Here is a 19773-nt window from a genome sequence, read left to right as displayed (position 1 = left end):
AGGACGGTGCCTGAGATTTTCAGCGAACGAGAGAAGACTTGCCCCTGGGAATCTGGGACCCTGGGGTAGAAGCATCGGATGGTTGGCGAAGAAAAAGTTGGGGAGAGGGGCTGGCCAAGCGCAGGGGTTCCCGTTCCCGCGTGGCTTTTCCAATTCGGGCTCCTTTTTCTGTCAAAAAATTCCGTTTCTCGTCAAAAAGATTTCGAAGTGCAAGATCCGAATCGGCGGGAACATGACACAGTAAACGGTAGCAATTCGTTTGAGAGACAATCTAAAGTCAAGAACGCACTACTGACGAATTGTTTACTTCTCTGTTTGCCAATCCAATGCCCGTTTGCTGGACCAGAGCAGTCAACAGACGACATGGAAAGATAACGGGAGAAACGCACAGACCGCCACACATCATCTCACTCACCCCCCACTTGCAGAGACAGACATCGACATCCATCTCCACAGGTCAGTCGCAGTTGCTGTTGCTGAGGTACTTGGCCTTCCAACATGCTTGCCTGCGTCAGCTTTGCCATTTCTAAGCATGTCACACAATTGATGGTCTACAATATCACCATGTCACCAGTACCTCACTCTCCTCTTGAATTGACCCTTTTCTAACCATGTCCGTCATTCAATCCCATGCGTTGCGCCGGCCCCTAGGTTCTCGATAAACACTTGCCAAACTGAAATGGTTCTGTGTCACCACTTGCACACTTTCTGGCTTCAGAGTTCAGACGACCACTCGGTGGACTCTGTGTCTGTACCCCAAATGCGACGCTCCACAACGGACAAGGCTTCGACGGCTGCTACACTACGCCGGTGTGGAACATGCGGATATCCCCAGCGGAGCGAGACACTGCAAGCAATTATTCTACGACGACCTCGGGTTTGATCCTGGAAGTTCCACATGGCATTGAAACCTCTTGCTTCGAGTGGATGACACCAGTAGCCCGCTGTTCACGGTCATGCACGACATAGGTTGCATATGCACGCTCACTCTTGACCAAAAAAGAAGGAGCCAATGATACAAATAATATCTCCATGTTCTTCATGTTCCGTCATCATAACACATCTTAACGCTGCACATCTAGGTAGTATCCGCTATCTGGGCCAAAGAATCATGAACTAGGAAAACAACACAAGGAAACCACATGCCCCACATACAAGCATGTCACATCCCACTACATAAACCCATCATTCCAAGTTCACCCACTACTCAACAGTCTGAACCACCGCGTCACACATACCCTCATTCTCTCATACACACATATGCATCGATCGGGCCAAGCTCTTTCCTTGTGCTCAAATCAATCAATCTAAGCCCGACATCCCGAACTCCCTCGTCTCCGCTTCTCCCCCTTACCGCCCTCATTGACGGGCACCGAGACCGTGATGCGAACCGTCTCCGTCTCGTAGACCGTCTCCTCAACCGTCTGCGGGACAGCCGTGACGACGGTGCTGACCGTCTCGGTCTGGGTAACCACGCTCACGCGAACCGTCTCGGTGACCGTCTCAAACACCCGCACCGTCTTGCGCTCCGTTACAAACGGGCCGGGGACAAAGACCTCGGATGATGACGGCACGGGGGAGGGGGTTGTTGTAAAAGGTTCGTCTGTGTCATGGTCGCTATCATAGTCGTAGTCGTAGTCCGCGTCGACATCGCACCCGCTGCCTGCTTCGGCGTTGGGTGTGGGAATGGGGGACGGCTCTCCCTGCTCGGGGTTGGGCAAACCATTACCATCGCCGAGCATCTCCATCTTTGGTGTTGCAGGAATGGATCCCTCGCCCTCGTCGGCAACGCTGACTTCGGGCTCTGTGGCAAGAGGGACGGTGGGTTCTGGCTGGTCCACGACGGACGGGATATCGGTATCCTCCGGTGTGGCCTCGGCGCCGCAAGACATGGATATGTCTGCCATCTTGTCAGATTCGGGAGCGGAAACTTCCTCCGTGCTGGCTTCTGTGAGCTCAGCCGCGGCCATCAGAGCAGGATCTTCCAGCGAGCCAAGCAACTGCTGGTCTTCCACCTCTTGAGCCGCCACATCGGCAGGAACACTCTCGTTGACCGCCAATGCTTCAGCTTCCAGCAAACTGTTAGCATCCGGCTCCTCCAAAGCACCGGACGGAGACACTTCCAAATCCGCATTTGGAGTCGCAAAACCGAACACATCCTCAACCGGCGTAAAACCGAGGGCTTCCTGCTCAACCGGCGCTTCAGCCTCCAGCGCAGGGTGTGACATGATCGCCACCTCCTCAACTTGCATAGCCGGCGCCGGCTCTTCCGGCAGCAGCATCGACACCATCTCACCCTCCTCGCCTTTCAAGGCCGGTGTTTTCTCCACCACCAAACCGTCATCCATCCGCACCCCTTCAACAGCACGCGATGTCTCCGCCATCCCCTCAACCAGCACCTCCACCTTCCCATCAACCTTCTCTCCACCGACCTCCATCCTGACAGGAACTTCATGCCCTCTGTACACCCCGAGCCCATTTCCACCTCCCGCACCGGTATTGCCGTTCCCAAAGGAATACCCCTGCCCAAGCCGATTCATCAAGACCATCAAGAACACGCACAGCACAATAATGGCTACGTTCTTGGGGTCCCTCAAAAGGACTTTGAACGCCTCCATAAGGAGTTCCACAAACCCTGGCTCCCCTGCACTCCCGTTCATCCTTTGCTCCTCCCGCTTCTCCTCCTGGTAATGCTGCTGCTGCTGCCTCCGCTCACGGCGCTCATACGCCTCCTCCGAAGGGGAGCGCTGCATTGGAGGGGCCACGTAGGAATCCGGGTGTCTTTGGCGGAGGGTGCTTGCGGGAGAGGAGGAGGAGTGATCGGTGAGGAGGCCGATGGACGGCGTCAGGGCATGGGAATGAGACTGGGGCGGTGGATAGTGAGCGTCGGACGGCTGGAATTGAGGGGGTGGTTGTGGCATCGTATCGCCGTAGATCTCGCGCATGCGTTCCTCCTCGCGTCGACGGCGGTCTTCAGACATGTCGTGGTAGGGATGGGCGAACGTCGGAGGGCTGAGGTGAATGGTGGGGGTCAGGGTAGGTTGGGCAGGGGAGGCTGGCATGGCGAGTTGCATCGCTGAAGGCGGAGGGCAAGGCATGAGGTGCTGTCCTTGGCTGTGGGCGTCGGGTTGTGGAGGCTCAGGCTCGGGGGAAGTGAAGTGGGAAGGTTGCTGGGTATCGGTATGCTGTGCCAGGTCGGGTGATGGCTCTTGCTTGGGTTCTGCTTCTGGCTCGGGGCTTCGTTCCAGGTCAGGCTCCTGCCTCTGATGGTGCTCCGCCAACTCAAGCTGCAGGACACTGAGCTTTTCGAGTTCATTCTGCAGCGATGGGTTGACAATAGGCTCAACTTCCACGTCAACCCGTTCCATCTCCTTCCAGCAGGCCTCCCACGCGCCAGCCTTCATAAGCCCGTTGCTGGCGTAGACCTTGACACGGAAGACCTTGCCTGGACCCAGATCATCGTATTTGATCTCGTTTCTGCAGGTATTACACCAGTGCCTCTTCTCCTCCTTGGTCCGCCCAGACTGGGACACCTCGTCGTCACTCTCCTCCTCATCGTCGACCATCTCATTGGCTGGACCAAGGTAATGTCCGCACTCAAGGATCCTTGCGCGTCGCCGTAGGGGAAGCTCAAGCGCTTCAAGCAGTCTCTCCTCGAGAACCTCATAGTCATTCTGCGGATGGGGGAGCAGGATGCCGCGCTCGAGGACAGTATCCCCAACACGGTCTTGTAGCTCTCGCCAGGAATCGCGGAGTGTCTTGAGCTGGTCAGACGCCTCAAATGGCTGTTCCATATCTCCGAGGACCTTGCCATTGATAGCGTCTAAACCATTCAGCACATCGCCCCATACCCATCGCAGGGGTAGCAGAGTGACGTGGAGAAGAACAAGAGGGGCTTCTTTGCGAACCTTGAGCCGCGGCGGGGTCGACCGGCCTTTGGGCGAGTACTGGGTAGAAACCGTCGGGCTCCCAATCCTCGAGATTGGCGGGAGAATACCGTTGGGGCTCCCCGCGTGACGCCGGCTAGATCGAGGTGAGCTGCCGTTGAAGACTGACGGCGTGGGGGAACCCATCTGCATGGCACGAATTTCTGAGGGCGTGCGGAAAGGCATCCGGTTTTCGCGGCTGGTGGGGACGAAATGCTCTTTGTCATATTGGGAGAGGCCAGAGATGACTGAGAGTCCTGACACTGCTCTCGGCGAGTTTCTGCTGGATGCGAACGATTCCCGGCGTGACAGGTGCTGCTTCGCTTGGGGTGTCTTCACGTCAAAGTCGTTGGCCTCAAGTGAGCAGAGCGAACTTCGAGCGCTGCGGTCACTAAACACGTCGTCGTCGGGCTCATTGTGGGAGCTGCTGTCACCACCCTCATCGCCAGAGGTGGACCGAGACGGAAGGTTGTGTCGGACTTGTGACTCGGATGATTCCCGACGGCTTGAGCCGCGCGGCCTATCAAAAGCCTGATCGGCATCTCCAAGGCCGTGGGTCCCGTGCGAGCCAGTGCTAAGAAAGGAGTGTTCGAATTCATCGTCATCGTGCTCGGTCGACCCTCCGCTGTGACGCTTCTCAATCTTGGCCACAACGGCACGTGCAGCAGCCTGGATCAAGGCCTCCGTCCGAAACGAAGTCTTGCGGTCCGTGAAAGTTGATGGCTGAGGCGCGCTGTATGTCTGCTCGGCATCCATGTCCATGTCGTATGCTGGTCTCGGAGTATTTGCATCCTCAGTCGTCTCCTCGGCGTCGCCAACATCTTTGTGTTGTCCCACTTGAGTCCCCTCGTTTTCCGCTTGGCCAACTGGCTCGCTGCCGCCAGTGGATAGCTCCTGGCTGTCGGACCCAGGAAGGGAAGCGTTGGTGACGGCCTCCTCGACATGTTCAGGTTCCTCAGCCGCAGTGTCCGTTGGGGTGTTCTCGACGATGGGAGACTCGTCGGTTGTCGCTTCTCCTTCAAGGTCTGTGCGCTTCTCGGAATCTGAATGCCCGTCGTGTGCAGCTGTGTCCTCCGGAACCTCTTGAATCGCGGTCCCATCTTCTGGGTCGAGTGCTAGCTGGACAACTGGCTGAACCTCGGCGACGACATCATCTGCTGGCGCATATTCCTGGATTTCCCCAGTCACCGGCTGGTCAGGTGTAACTGTGGTCTCGGCCTGCTCAGTGACCGCAGGTTCATCCGCTTGTGTGCCATCCTCGTCAGCGGCCGTATGTTCCTGCAGGTCTTCATTGGGAACATCGCCACTGTCGCCGGCCGGTTGACACTCTGCGGTTGTCTCATTCGCCGCAATCGCGTCTTCTTCTGTGTCCTCTGTGACTGTGGGATTGTGCGCCTCGTCGCTCAAGGGCGGCTGCTGCGTTACCGGAATGTCGTCCTCCATCGGCTCGCTCAGACAGGAAGGGTCTACATAAATCTGGAAATCCAGGTCGAGTTCTTGGACCTTCCGTGGCATTTTTCAACTTCTGCAGCGGCAGGCTGGTGGATTTATGTTTACAGAAATGACATGCGCGGCCTGGGAGCTCAGACAATGAAATCCAATGAGAATGGTCTCTCCACTGGTGTCCCGGGCAGCGATGCGCTGGCAGTGGTCCGAAACGACGAGGAGCTGCGGATTGTTTTTGCAGTGGGAGCACCCGACTGGTCTAACACGCTGGACAGGCCCCCGCGGAAGGGCGGTGACGGGCCGTGATGGGCTGTGACAGGTCAATGGAGCCAATCCCCCGCTGGGTAAACAAACGGTTGCCGGGCAATCAGCCCCGCCCCCCATCTTGGCGACACTGCGGCAGATGGTCATGATTGACGTCCTGGAAAATGCGTAGTCATTGTTGCCGCTTTGCTTTCAGTCAAAATGAGTTTTTGTGCGGCATTGGACATCGATCGCCAATTTTGTGTGAAGTGTGAATGTGTGAATTTCTTTGAAAGAGCAGGTAATGGTTGGTTGTCGCTTCAGGGCTGGCATTCCAGCGGGTGACGGGTCGACCCGCATGCTGCAGTGTTCCGCAGTTGCCCAAGAAGTTTTGGTTCAACGTCATCCTAGCAATGGGAACGATAAAATCCATTCTAGGTGGCATGCAAAGCAAAGACACAAATAAAAAACGCCAATACCCAGGCCTTGCCCAAGTCTCCATGCTTGCAGGGTATACTAACTTCAAAGTGAGATAAACTGATGTCAAGACTCATTTGAACGGTGGGACCCCATCTTCTCGGCAATCCTCAGCATCGTCTTGCTTATCCTGCCTTAGGCTCGCAGCTTCCGTGGATTTCTATCCGGCATGAACGGCAATAGCATGATCTATCATCTCGCTGTCGAGACTGAACATTGAGAGCTACAATGGCAGCCTGCAGGTGCTTGTCACCTACAACCGAAGGACGTAGTACGGGGGCGTTAGTGCTGGTCCCCTGGCGCGCAAATACGGGCTACGCCGAGAGTTGAGCGGTCCGACAGGGAGATAGCCGATGTGAACCTCGAAGACACAGAGGAAATCGCTCTCACTGGCACCGCAGAGCTTGGCCCTTCTTAGAGGTTTATGATGCCAGAGTGGTTGATGCGAGTTCATGCTTGATGGGAGCGCGGGGTAACCGTGTTCTCCTGAGGTCATCCTCATCGTCCTCGCCGTCCCCGAGGTAGAATCACAGCCTTCATTGCTGTTCTCGGACATAATCCCTTGATTGTTCAAAGTCGCCAACTTCGAAATGACTATCAGGCTCTAAGACAGAATCACAGAATGACATGGAGCGCCTCAGACTTGAAGCACGAAGCCATACGCCCGTCCTACATATAAATGTTGAGGGTAGCGGCAACTTGTAGTATTGGACCTAACCGAGAGAAAGGACGGAGCTCAATACTTCCTTGTCGCCTGGGTTTAACCATCGATGATACCATACCCTAATGTCGAGCCACAACTGATCGGCGCTTTGGCCGTTTCACCGCCCTTCTCCGATCCTTCCAGGAGCTAACAGTGAGAACAAGGCCGTCGAGGGCTTTCCATAAATGCTCCTGGGCGGCATCGACCAAAGGACATCGCCACCGGAATTGTTCTGCAGGATCCCATATATGGCCGAGGACACGTCCCAGACTCCCAAGGTAGCCGTGCACTCTCATCATCGTTGGTAGATCCCCTGTCGGGATTCGAGGCCCGTTAGCACAGATCCTCTGCTGCTGCCAGTCCAGCGGGAAGTAAGTCAGAATTATACAAGAGGAAGACTCACGTTGAGTCACGGATATACGACGACCTCGTGGGGCAAACTAACCTGCTACATCCGAGCTCTATCTAGTGTGTGCTAACCTTACCTCAATCCCAATTGTGAGCCTACTCACTACCCCTGACCTACTTGCCAGTCCCCAAACCCGTCATTTCAGCCAAGTACTAATATGATAACACAGAGGATTGCTGGTATCGAACGCCGCTCTGTATTCTTCCCGAGTCGCCGGCCCCGGACCAAGTTCGCCATCGCAGTCGTACGGATAACCCTCGAGGCAGGGCCAAGCACAGGTGACACTGACCATGCCAGGCAGCGGTCGATGATTCGGTCTGTGCCTGGAGCGGCCCGCTGATGGCCATATTCTTCTATAACGGTTGATCACCGGTGGTCAGTGATACCCGAACATCAGTTTGAGAACAGGCTGTGATGCCTTCTGAGTGGACTTGGATGCTTATTCCCAAGTTCCTGCATTTTTCAAGTTTTCTTTCAAGCCTTTGCAGAGAGAATGGCCGAGATGCGGTGGAATATAGGGGGGAAGGATTCACAAAACTGTAGTTGTACACAGTAAGTGATAGTTTCGAACTTTGGCCTGCGATTGCCTTGTTAACATGACTCATTAGACTGTACATGTACTCCGTAGATAGCGGTACAATTACATGGTCGCTAGTATACAAGCCGCGGCTGAGAGTTCAGACTTTCCAGCAATAGTAGTTGCAACTCAATTTGGGTAGGGTGCGTCGACCTGACTTCAAATAGGAGTAAAACTACACCAACTACTCCATGTAACTAACCTACCCGTGTCGATTCCCTCAGAGTCTGGTCGGGAACAGTCAACAGACGATCGAAAGTCTTCCATGAAGAAGGAATTTACTGCGTGCCTAAATCATACTTAATTTCCGACCGGGAGCAAGAACAAGCAACTCAAAGTTGCATGGGGAAAGTCGATCGAATGGGACGTTCAATCACACTGGCACAGCCTGTCGCAGCGTGAGGTTCACCATTTGGTAGGTTGTCGTTAGGTATCAGAATCAGGGGTCGGTATCAAACAAAGTTCTTCTTAGAGCGGGAATTTTGCGTAGCACCACCAATCAGTGGAAATAGTCCTGTGGTCTAGCGGTTAAGATTTCGCTCTTATACCCCTTGCTTGGGTCATGGGTATGCGACGGTCGTGGGTTCAATCCCCACCAGGACTATCCATTTTTTTGCCAGTTGGTCAGTCGGAAAGTTGCATGGTCTTTGAGGTATGGAAAGCAGTATTTCAAACGCGTGTACGCTTAAAGAACGCTGTTTGTTGTTTTTGATGCTCATAGTTCCATTTTGCCGCCTCGGTGAGAGAGGAAACCAGGTAAAACAGCTTGTATGTGTACTGTACCCGATCAAGTGGCCCTGAGATCGACCAAGATCCAGCCAACGGGTAAACATTTGCTGGGGCAGATAGTCTACGACATCTGATAACTACCTACACGCATAGTGGTCCACCCCGCTTTTGTCACTTGCCTGATGAGTTTGAGTCTGTTTGAGGTCTCAAAACATCCCAAAACAGACCCCACAACTCCCTGGTGGACATTCCTAGCTTGGCTCTTCAGGTCAGCCTGGCTTCGAAGTTAGCTATGCCTTTCGTTAGCAGGGTTTACTTCGTCCTAGCGATATCAAGTATATTCATACCTGAATCTTTTCAAACCTATTCGTCTCAAGGCGGTAACCACTGCCAGTGAATCGTATAATCATCTAGCAATTCATGTTGTGTAGCCATAGTGAGTTATGAAAGCAATGCAAGCTTTACTCCGTACAATGGCCGCATTTCAAGTGTTTCTCCGTCCCGCATTGCCCCGGTTGATAGATACGTCACGATCCCAGCCTGTTCAGACTTCCCAAGGAGCTATCAAATATTTCTCGCACTCAGGTAGCGAGTCAATCTTTACCCGCGCACTTCGGGAATTAAGGATGAGCCTGACGCAGATGTGCCGTGGTATAGGTCAACACTACAGGATATCAGAAGAACCGCAAGGCTCAAGCTCTAGTCGTGTACTTGCAATGAATTCGAGTTGAAGCTGTTAAGTAAGGCTAAACAGGCAAGGCATTGTGGATATCCATAGTCTGGCTCTATCCGACGATGGATTGAGCAGATAATTGGCCTATTGTCGAGTCTCAGAATGCCCAGTAGTCACTAGTGAGTCGTGACGGTATGCAACTCCGAGTCCATGTTAATTCGTAGTTGCGATGATAATCACCAGAAAATCTGAAAAAAAAAAAAAAAAAAAAAAAAAAAAAAAAAAAAAAAAAAAAAAAAAAGGGTGTTGATGAGCGGAGAAGCTTGAGCTCTTGGAATCAAGTTAGTAACTTACACCTACACGTACTATCCGTTAGAGAGCCGTGGAAAGAAGCATTGAGGACATACCGAACGTTACACAAGAGACTTAGGTAATTCGTCTCGTCTAGCGCCCTTTGCATGAGAGGCCGCCAGCCCCATAGGGGCCACTACTCTCGATACCGGTACTCGACGAACACAGCGAATCGCCCGATCACGGGATAGCCAACGTCATGATGAAACAGCCACATGCTTGCACTACCCACAAGCCCCAAGGCGAGCTTCTATTTTTGCCGCGCAGCTATGAATGAGCTTGGCGCTCACTGCCGAGTCGATCTTCGGCACACCCACAACGGCCGAGGATGTTCGGGAAGTGGGCTGGTCTTTGGACAACTCGGAAGCCACACATGAATATAAGCCCCGTTGTGGCTGGTGGCGCTGACAAAGGGGACCGAATCACGGAGTTCAAGTGATGTTTAAGGGTTGGTCGGCAGCTACAAACGCCGACTCACCGGTCTTCAAACGGCCCAGGTACCTAACTGGAAAGCCGCCCGATGCGGATGGTTAGGCCCAAGTGTCCATTCGTCCTTCATCAAACCTACCTCGTTGTCGAACGTGTCGTCCATGTTTGACGATCGACGAGGGATTGACCGCGCTGTACCCATCTCCCGCTGGAGCGCTTGTCAGCTAGATTTCCCCCGATTGGAGCAGCTGAGGCAGTGCATTATCCTCGTTGTCTTTTTGTTTCTGCTTGGACCCCAGGTGTTCTAGCTACATTAGGTTCGGGGGCCGAAACAGAGGCCGATCGCATGAATCTCCACGCTTCTGGTGGTCGCTGATATTCACAGAGCGCACGTTACAGATGCATGGAGACCGATCAAAGAAGATGTGAAGGTCGAGTCCAGTAGAGGAGCCTCCAAACCGCTGAATTTTATTCGGCCTGGATTCCCTCGACGGAAGTGAGTCCCGCAGGGTGTTTCAAATTTCTGGATGTCTGCTCCAACGATTCAGCAGTGGGGGTTTTCCTTGACTGGTTGAATGATGGAGAGAGATTGATGAGCGGTTGAGGCAGTGCAAATGCGAGCTAACTTAACAATTTCTCCAATTTGCCAGCGTTGGCTGCGCCTTCCCGTCGCTTCCGGGCTTTCTCCTTTCTCTGGCTTCCTGTCTGATTCCATCGTTCCCCGTCTCTTCTCGTCGGTATTGTGTAGTGTACTGTAACAGCATGCCTGTTGATCATGTCGATTGCTTGTGGTTCGCTGCGGTTGCCCAGTTGTGCAATCCCTCGTCGTGTTTCTGCTCTCCGCCTTTTGAGAACCTGTAGCTTTTGTCCTCGTCATATAGCATTCGTATCTCTTCCTCGTTTCGTACCTAGTCGCCAATATACCCCAGTGTATCAACTTCCATCTTACGGATACTGCGACCTGAACATGATCCTTTTCCCCGAAAGGGAAGCTGCGTCGTCATCCCGAGGCCGCAGCGGCAGAGATGTATTGTACCGTAATTACCTAACAGTCCCAGCACGGCGTTTGGGGTTAGTCGTAATTTACATACTGTATGTACTGTACTGTACCTCCGTACTCAGTGAGCAGTAAGGATGCATGCAGCGCAGCCATCTCACAGTTGCCATAAAGTACTGGGTGAATGTCCGGGACAGCGTGTCCGAGCGGGCTGTCGAAAATCGGTTGCGATTGCGCTCTGTCGCTGTTAACAGGCTATTTCTCCCAAGACCGAAGCTAATTCGTCCGGTCTCGAGGCAGGAGAGTTGCGGGATTGGGGTGAACATTGACCCTCGCATTGGATTACGCGTCCCCCCTTTCTAAAGCGACTGATCCCTGTCAGCCCGCATTCGCTTATCCAGGATAGCCCCACTTGAGCCCCCCGATAGTGCCAAGCAGACTGCACCCAAAGCCAGGCACCCAGACAGAGAAAATCCCCCAGCGCCTGCTGTCAGCGCCTTTCTTTCCAACTTGCTCCCACATTTCGCCCGCCAACAACAAACTCCACCACCGTCATTCAGGTCAATCGCCCCGTGCAACGACAAACAAATCATTGCCTTGCGACCGTCCGAGTCCGGGGAATTGACCGAGTTGATCAGGTCTGATCAAGCTGATTGCGACTAGCCTTTCGCCGCCTCAACCGCCAGGAGCTCACTTAGGCCTCCGACTCGGGGGGAGCAGGCAATGTCCGGATCATTGTCCACGAGCCCGGCTGCCACGCAGCTTGGCCTTATCGATCATCTGGCCGACTCTTTCCTTGACCTTTCGGAGTTCGATAGCGTCCCATACCAGTCACCCTCGCTGTCGCCCGTATCCTCGAACAAGACGACATTCACCACTAGGTCCATCAAGACCGAGACCGCCCAGACATCGCTGCTGTCTACCAGTCAGCCTCTCACTGGGCCCAGCCACCAGTACGATCTCTACAAGCAGCAGACAGGCATCGTGCCAGGAGCTTTGGCTACAACGTTGGCCGCGAATCAAAACAACTCGCACATTCACGGCTTTGGTGGGCTCGGCGGCTTCGACTACCTCGGAATGGCGAACTCGGACGACGTGTTTGACTTCAACGATTTCAGCGCCTCGCCGGACATGGACTTGGAGTTTGATTCGCCCTCTAGCAATCCCAGCATGCTGTTCGAGTCAACGGTCAACCCCAGCTCCATCGGTGGCCAAGAGCCAAGCACACTGTCGTCGCCGTCGCCCTTGTCGACCCAAAGCAACGTGGGGCGCATGTGGCCAGGTATGCACCAACAGGCAGCGCTGGCCAGGGCGCAGCAACAACAACAGCAGCAGCAGCAGCAACTATTGCAGAGGCAACGACAAACTCAACAGCACTCCAAGCAGGCTTCTAAATCTAAGTCCCCTCAGGCAACAGACCCCATCGTGGAACAGAAAATCACGCAGCTCCTCAATTCGATGCGAGCCAAGCCATCCACAGCCGAATCTTCTCAGAATCCACCCGTCATAAATTTACCTCGACCTAGGAAGGATGAGGATGAGATGGATGAGGATGAACGGCTCTTGGCTAGCGAGGAAGGCAAGAAGCTCAGTAGCAAGGAACGACGCCAACTTCGCAACAAAGTTTCTGCTCGTGCGTTCCGGTCCAGGAGAAAGGGTAAGGATCGAGCTTGTTCCCCCACTCTGGCTCCCTCAAACTAACTGTTCTGCAGAATACATCTCTCAACTCGAGACCGAGATTGCCAACAAGGTCAATGAGAATGGCGATCTGCGTGCTCAGAACCGAGCTTTAATCGAAGAGAACAAACGTCTGAGCGATCTCACTCGCATGCTCCTCTCGTCCCCTTCCTTTTCCGACTTCCTCGATCGCCTCAGCTCCAATCCGCAGATGATACCGCAAGCACAGCCTCAGTCACAGGACCAGCGCCAAATGCCCAAGGATGTCAACCCCTACGCAGCGCAGCAAGTGACCCAGCACCCACAGATCGGACTTGCTATGATCCCCGAACAGACGGCTCCAATGATGGCCATCAACCCGGTCGATGGCTTTTCGTTCCAGCCTCAAGTCTACGCCGTCCTGGAAACTCCCGAGCCGATCCTTGACGCTGCCACGCTGTCGGGCAAACCGGACTCATTCGCTAGCGAATCGTTCGATTCCTCAGATGAAGACAAGGCGGAGCTGCCTATGATTGAGCATCCTGCTCCCGCGCCTCCTCATGATGAGGCGGCTGCTGCTGCCACAACCCCGGCACCCATCGACGAGCAATTCGAAAATGACCCGGATTTTGCACTCTACCATGATTCTCCTTCCACGCCAGAAGCGATCAAGCCCGCAGTGGAGCTCGACATTGAGGCGCTGTCGCAAATTGACATCTTCGGCGGGATTGAACCCGAGAAGGCGTTTGCACGGTACGAACTCGTGGATGCCACAGAAGAGGAGGCTGCGGCATGCTTGGCAATGGCGAGGTTCCAGCGGATCAATGCAAATTTGGAGAGTGTGGCGGCGAGGTTAGAGCTGTTGACTATCGGGTTATAAGTCAACTCCATCCTTCCAATTTACATTGGTCAAGTCTCTCGCTCTCCTTAAACTTGCTTGGATTTGTAGAGACTGTTGATACGTTGGCATCTCATATGCTTTATTTCCTTTGTGCATATCTTGCCTTTCTCTTTTTTTCTACATTCTTCCGATGGGAGATCATCATCCTACTTGGCGTCAAGGAACGGTTACTCGATTTTGGCGAAGTTTTTCTTGGCAAATAGGCATGTCAGATGCTGTCAGACCAGACCCGCCGGTTGAATAGGGGCTCTTCTTTCCCCTTGTTTCTTTGACGCCACTCCGGTTCGCTCGCGGAGGCTGTCATGTTCAATGCGAGAATGCGGCTCCACCAAGGGAATTATGCGATGTCGGCTGGCGAAGAGACGTGGTAGAGGGTTGGCGGGTAGGCGAGTCATAAGGGCGGGAATGAGATCAACGTTGAGGTTTCATGGTACTTAGCGGGCGGAGTGAGATAAGAAGCGCACTGAGCTAAGATAGCATACTTGTATGGGCAGGGGAACTGAGCCTTAGGCGTTGACGATGCCTCACATCTCTGGCTGGCTCACAGACACTCCGCTACATTAATATACCTAGCTTTGGTTAAGGTTGGGGCATTGTAAAGGAATAATTTGTTGCGTGATTCTAGGGATGCTTCGGCCTCGGCTACCAGGGCTTCGTGGCGAGGACACGAAACTGAACAGGTATCCATACCTGGCCGTCTATGCCGCCATCAGTGCTGAACATCCACAGCTAAAACAGGGGGTTTCCTACCTGCTAGCTTACCGACATGGCGATTAGCATAGATGGAATGCTATGCTTGGACGCTGTCTGTTAGCCCACAGCGTTGAATTGAGTGCCAATGGAAGGGAGTGTTGTGGTTTCAGCTCTTTGCCGGGACTCGAGCAAGTGGAACAAAGGAAACTACACAGGAGGGACCGTACCTAGCAATGGCACATCAAGTGCGTCAATGTTGTGGCCTGAATCCTGAATGAGTGAACTGTTTTGGTACTCAAAATCTTTTACCTTTTCCCAGCCCCGCTTAGCCTCGAGCATAGGTAAAGTATGTAGTGTTTTGTCTCTTGCTTCATTCGTCTCTACTATAAAGCACCTGAAATGCAGGATCTCATTGTCACAAATTATTCGAAACCAACATGGGTATTGTATTGTACCAGACACCAAGTCATGCCTGTTGTTGCCATGTCATATGGCGACTTGAATATAAAAACTCTGGTGATGTCCTGTCTTTGCTAATCTATCACATCGCAATCTGTCATTCCATCATCCCACACTCGCATCAGTTGCTTCATTCCTCAGACCTCCAACACTTCAACGAACACGAGATCAATCTGCCTCAATAAAAGATAGGTACGGAGGGAAAGGAGACGAACACTCTTTAAAGGTAAGTAAAGAGCGACTGCAAGCGGGTGTGCGCTTAAAAGTTGAAACTGACAACAATGGTGCGAGACCGCTCCCAGTCTGGCTTCTGCCCCATTCCAAGCTGTAAACACCCAATCTTCACTTCAGACGCGGGATTACTGCAACATCTCCTTGGGGTTCACCTCGAGCAGTGGGAGATGTTCCAGACTGACCCGCGTTTCAGCACTCTCCTAGAGTGCCATCTCTGCCAAAAGGTCTACCCTCAAAACCGGAATGGTCAAACCTCTCTGAGGAACCATTATCGCGAGGTGCATCAGGGAGAAGGGGTCTCGAAGGCCTCTTCCATCGGCCTCAAGGAGTGTGCTCAGCACATGCTCACGGGCAAGGTGGTGAGAATACTGACTCGTCCCACGAGCAGGCGTGCTAAGAAGCCGTTTAAAGATGCTCCGCACCCGCCCGCGCTTGACAGCAAGCTCAGAAACGTGGATCAGGCTCGCCTGATCATTCAGTTCACTGAATCTTGCAAACCCTGTCGGCGAGGCATTGGGCATCACTCAGTGAGCGATCTGCGAGCCTGGCATCCTGGGGGCGCTCTCGCAGCCAAGTACGACCGCCAGTGCCCTGTTCCCGGCTGTGGGCTATGGTACCCAAGGGCGAAGCTGCTCCATAAGCACTTGAAGAAGTGCCATCCAGACTTTGAGTTTGGCTTGGACCAGCAGCTGCAGCCTTTGCGCCTGGACAGTGACTCTGGAAGTGACACTTCCAGTGTCATTGGCAAGGCCGTCACCGACTCCCTGGACTACATTGTAAACTCAGACTCTGAGTGCTCTGTTAACTGCTTGCAACAGTCATTGGACTCGCGGGCAGATTCTGGAACTCCAGCCTCAATACGGATTGTAGATGAGGATTGACGCGACGAGCATTCATCTCTCACTTGATTTCCACCTTTGCTTTTGATGGTCCCATTACCTCAGCGGAAGAAGGGGCACCGGGGAGAAACAAGATTTCAATCAGGTAAGTAGACAGCTCCTTTTTTCTAATACACACAAGGCATCATTAAATCCGAATGCGAAAACCACTCTGTTTTTTGAACTATTACCCATAGCAGGCTAGCCAGCTATTAAGGGCTTCCAGCGACATAAACCACTCGATACTGAAAATTCAAATATGTACATACATACTACCTTACCTTCTACCTATAGTTCGAACCCAAGACTTCCTTCACGGAATTACTAACCGCAAGGGAATGTACCAGTAGTATTGAACACTGCGCTAACTGGCCTCATAACCAAGCATTACACGGATTAGACAAAAGCAAACGCTTCCCCTGGAGCGACGACATGGAGCAGTCCAGTAACCCAAGATCAGCACCGTAACCCGAATCCAAGGTGAACCCAATCCACCTATGCTTCCAACCCCCCAACCCAATGATTCTGCCTTAGATGCGCGGGGTGAATGGAGCATTCGTGAAGTAGTCCTGGAGCACCTTCTCGGAATATGTCTGATCATCGACGCACATGCCCCCTCCCGAAGGGCCGATGTGAGGGCAATGCACTTCAGGCCGGTACTGCAACATTTCAGCATGCATCATGCGGCAAAACAACGTGTTCCGGCCCATCTCAAAGGTCTGGCCAAACCGGATCTGAGTGGTGAGGAAGTTGTAGCAGCTGGCCGAGTCTGCATACTGCTGCATTGTGCCCGTGCAGTGGCTGCTGTGCGTCGAGCAGAGGGTCTTGGCCATCATATCCGTCAGGTAAGCAGTCACCTGGTCGGTCGAGTTGGCCTGGATGAGCTTGCCGATCTCGCCGTATAGCTCGGCAAAGAGGAAGTCCATCCACTTGAAGGTCGCGTCGTACTGTGTGACCTGCTTCGTGTCTTTGTCGAAGGTGATGAAGGTGTCGATGTTCAGAGGAAGCAGCTTGCCGAACATGGTGGCGTTGAAGGTGAAGATGGTACTTGCCGCCGCGATGTTGTCGGTTGCAGCGAACTTGACGATCTTGTATGAAACGGGCACACCGATCAGCGAGAGTTGGGATGGGTCTGAGAAGAGGCCAAAAATGTATTCCGTGTTGAGCTCAGCGCCGTCAAATGTGCGAGTGATGTCGACACGACCTTGGATCTGTGACCCTTGTTAATAATGGTGATTCATGTGGCAGACAGAGTATTTTGAATGCAGACTTCGTCTTCAAGTTGCATACATTTGGCGCAAAGAGCGTCGAGTTGATAGACTGCATTTGCTTAGCATTGGCAGGGTACAAGAAGTTGTCCCAGAGGGTCGTCTGCAGCTTCCACAGCTCCGCGACTGAAAGACTGGATGCAGCGGAGGGGTCCGTCGTCGCGCTGCTCTGGGCAAGACCAGAGTGAGCGGCAGTGCCCAGCAGGAGCAGCGCTGCTGTACCAAAGAACCCCATGACTTAAGATGAGGAATTGGGAGTCGAGGGACAGTCGAGGGACTTCTTTAAGATTACTAGTAAATGTGACAAGTGTTTGAGGGTGGAGTGATTGCAATGTTCAAAATCCCAGATAACCGTTTCAACGAGACTTATATACATACCCCGACCACGAAATTAAAGTCTTCTAGACGCGTCCATGTCGTGTTCGCTGCGCCGCGGCCCGCGGGTCTATGTCACCACTCACCAGTATCATCGGCCTCACCGGCCCCGTATTGTTTGGGACCCGACGCCGCAGACTACCTTGGAGCCTGGAGGAATGAAGGATTGAGCCGAGAGAATCCTTGGACTGCACACTTTCAATGTTGGTACTTCCGTTAACGTGGAACTCTTGATCCTCTCATAACAGGGACCCTGGTCCCAAATTCAGAAAGATTCCTCTTAGCACGGCAGTTATAAACCTGGACTCAACGCAAAAAAATAGGGTTTCTTGTAACACCCTGAAGCATTGTTCTCTTCAATTGCTATTTGTGGACAAGAACTTCAACAAGGCGCTGTTCTAATGCTGAGATCTGAATCTTGGGCTTGATGCCTGGCTTCAAAGTTTGGCACTATCGAAAAAACCAGGGGGGGATGTATGTATGTACAGTACTTGACCGTCCGAAACTTGGCTCACACTCACAGCGTGTAATTAAGTTTTGGAAACATTTCGTTGTTGTCTCTGTCTTCCTGTGAACTCCCCGGGGAGACGAGACGCTAAAACTGCCCGTATATTCGCCGCCGTAGCCGGAGCCGAGGTATTGCGAGCTAGTAGAGTCTTCTCATCGTGTTCCGGCTTCATTCCCAGTGGTGCTTTCCCCAGAATGTGTTCACCCCTTGCTGCTGGATCCGTTTCAGCGCCCGCCTAAATGACCTGCATCGCCCGCACTCGGCCGGCTCGGGGCCATCATCTGTGGACGGCACGGGGAGTGACCGCTATTTGCGATTCTGCTGAGGGTACTCGATAACTGGATGTCAGGCCGCCTGGGCTGAGAATTGTTCGCCGATAGGGAAGGCTGCCGGCTCCACGACGTCCCATTGGATAGGGGTAATGTCGTCCCTTGGCGTGGTCAAACCTTCGCCCCCATAGATCTCGAGGAGCATTTGCGCAGCCGATGCCCGAAGGTTCGGATCCACCCTTGCCATAGGCCGAAGCTGCCGTAATAAATCAGCTTCTGCGGCCTGTCGGACGGCCTGTATGATGCCCCTGTGACTGGAATCGGCCCACGAGTTTGGCGGAAAGTTGCAAACGTCATGAGGCAAGATCTCGGCCATGGTCACAAAGAGCGACCATATGTCAACTTTCGGGGTCTGACGCAACCTGTCAGGGTTGTGGAATTCCGGAGCCATATACATGCGGGTGCCGACGATGGTTCTTGCCATCAGGAAATGGTTCGCCAGGCCGAAATCCCCAAGTTGGAAGTGGTAGCGACGTCCAGGGGACTTAGAGTTGTATCTCCAAAGGACGTTCACGGGTTTAACATCCCGATGGATGTACCCCTTGGCGGCGAGGTAATCCAGTGCCCTCAGCATTTCCTCTAGGACCTGATTGCAGACCCGGTGAAGATCTGTGGAGTTATTGCGAAAGCTTTTGACAAGGGTCGCCAAATTTCCCTCGCACTTCGGCATAAAAATCAGCGGACTGTCCGTGTCGAAGTCCATTGTTCCTAGACATTCGATGATATGTTTCTTTCATGACGTTAGAGACGGAACTCGGAAGACGCAGAAATGCTTTCAAAAGAAACAGCCTCACATGATCGAGAGTCTCCAAGGTTTTGATCTCCCTGTAGAGAGCACCTCGTTCTGCCTCTGACTGTTCGCTAAGATGAACCACTTTGATGGCAAAATTTCTCAAAGTTCTCTGGTCAACTGCCGCGTACACAGTACCGTACGCGCCCTACCCGGGTTTTGTGCGGGTGCCCGGAAGCTCTATAACCACGGGCGCTCTTGCAGATCGTAGCCGCGTCATGTACCATGAATTCGGTGATGAGCTTGCGCATACTATTGACTGATCTCGCGACCTGACGGTTTTGAGCCGTTCCATGGAATCTCGATATTCTCTGACAGCCAGCTCCTCGAGAGGCTGGGCCAGATCTGAACGCCAGACCAGACGAAACCTGTAAGACGTAATGCTAATGATATAGCGTTGTCCGTAGCGCAGAGCACAATCTCCAGCAATTCGTTGCGCCGGGGTATTGACGGTATTGTCGTATTTCTCGGGCTCAACGGTAACGGTCCTGGACTGCTTTGTCCGGACCGACAGCATCACCACCAAGGGATCCATTTGCATTTCAAATGCAACATGGACCCCTGAGTAGCTTTTGGAAAGTATTAAGTCCGTGTTCCTCCCCAGTTTGGTAATCACATGACCGCGAGAAAATGGCGGAACATGAAAGCCGATCTCCAGTCCCTCTACGCCGATGGCGCTGGCGGAGATAAACAGTTTGTTATCTGGATGCGATAGAGCTTCC

The 19773-nt window shown here is 53.1% G+C and overlaps 6 protein-coding genes and 1 non-coding gene across 7 annotated transcripts; 4 read left to right on the top strand and 3 right to left on the bottom strand.

Moving 5' to 3' along the window:
• Positions 1-1029: 1029 nt before the first annotated feature.
• Positions 1030-5606, bottom strand: N656DRAFT_780840 (uncharacterized protein). The gene has a single exon (XM_064815456.1). It carries the CDS (start codon positions 5367-5369, stop codon positions 1308-1310), a length of 4062 nt encoding a protein of 1353 aa, XP_064668619.1. The 5' UTR covers positions 5370-5606; the 3' UTR covers positions 1030-1307.
• A 2685-nt stretch (positions 5607-8291) lies between these two features.
• On the top strand, positions 8292-8385 carry N656DRAFT_t100. The gene has a single exon. It is a non-coding gene; the product is annotated as a tRNA-Ile (tRNA).
• A 399-nt stretch (positions 8386-8784) lies between these two features.
• On the top strand, positions 8785-9291 carry N656DRAFT_166885 (uncharacterized protein). The gene has a single exon (XM_064808728.1). The coding sequence runs from the start codon at positions 8954-8956 to the stop codon at positions 9239-9241; it is 288 nt and encodes a 95-aa protein (XP_064668618.1). The 5' UTR covers positions 8785-8953; the 3' UTR covers positions 9242-9291.
• Positions 9292-11683: 2392 nt separating this feature from the next.
• N656DRAFT_769572 (uncharacterized protein) lies at positions 11684-13496 on the top strand (the record flags this gene model as incomplete). The annotated part of the gene is made up of 2 exons (XM_064813715.1): positions 11684-12617; positions 12673-13496. 2 exons carry the CDS (start codon positions 11684-11686, stop codon positions 13494-13496), a joined length of 1758 nt encoding a protein of 585 aa, XP_064668617.1.
• A 1454-nt stretch (positions 13497-14950) lies between these two features.
• Positions 14951-15784, top strand: N656DRAFT_799350 (uncharacterized protein; the record flags this gene model as incomplete). The annotated part of the gene is made up of 1 exon (XM_064817859.1): positions 14951-15784. One exon carries the CDS (start codon positions 14951-14953, stop codon positions 15782-15784), a length of 834 nt encoding a protein of 277 aa, XP_064668616.1.
• A 223-nt stretch (positions 15785-16007) lies between these two features.
• N656DRAFT_755905 (uncharacterized protein) lies at positions 16008-17382 on the bottom strand. Its single transcript, XM_064813109.1, has 2 exons — positions 17072-17382; positions 16008-16992 (listed from the first exon to the last, which is right to left on the bottom strand). Exons 1-2 carry the CDS (start codon positions 17282-17284, stop codon positions 16312-16314), a joined length of 894 nt encoding a protein of 297 aa, XP_064668615.1. The 5' UTR covers positions 17285-17382; the 3' UTR covers positions 16008-16311.
• Positions 17383-18277: 895 nt separating this feature from the next.
• On the bottom strand, positions 18278-18964 carry N656DRAFT_799348 (kinase-like protein; the record flags this gene model as incomplete). The annotated part of the gene is made up of 1 exon (XM_064817858.1): positions 18278-18964. One exon carries the CDS (start codon positions 18962-18964, stop codon positions 18278-18280), a length of 687 nt encoding a protein of 228 aa, XP_064668614.1.
• Positions 18965-19773: the final 809 nt, after the last annotated feature.

Source organism: Canariomyces notabilis (genome assembly GCF_033297395.1).
Source record: "Canariomyces notabilis strain CBS 508.74 unplaced genomic scaffold N656scaffold_16, whole genome shotgun sequence".
NCBI lineage: Eukaryota > Fungi > Ascomycota > Sordariomycetes > Sordariales > Chaetomiaceae > Canariomyces > Canariomyces notabilis.
Note: the sequence above shows the minus strand (reverse complement) of the source record. Positions and strands in the feature narration are given on the sequence as shown.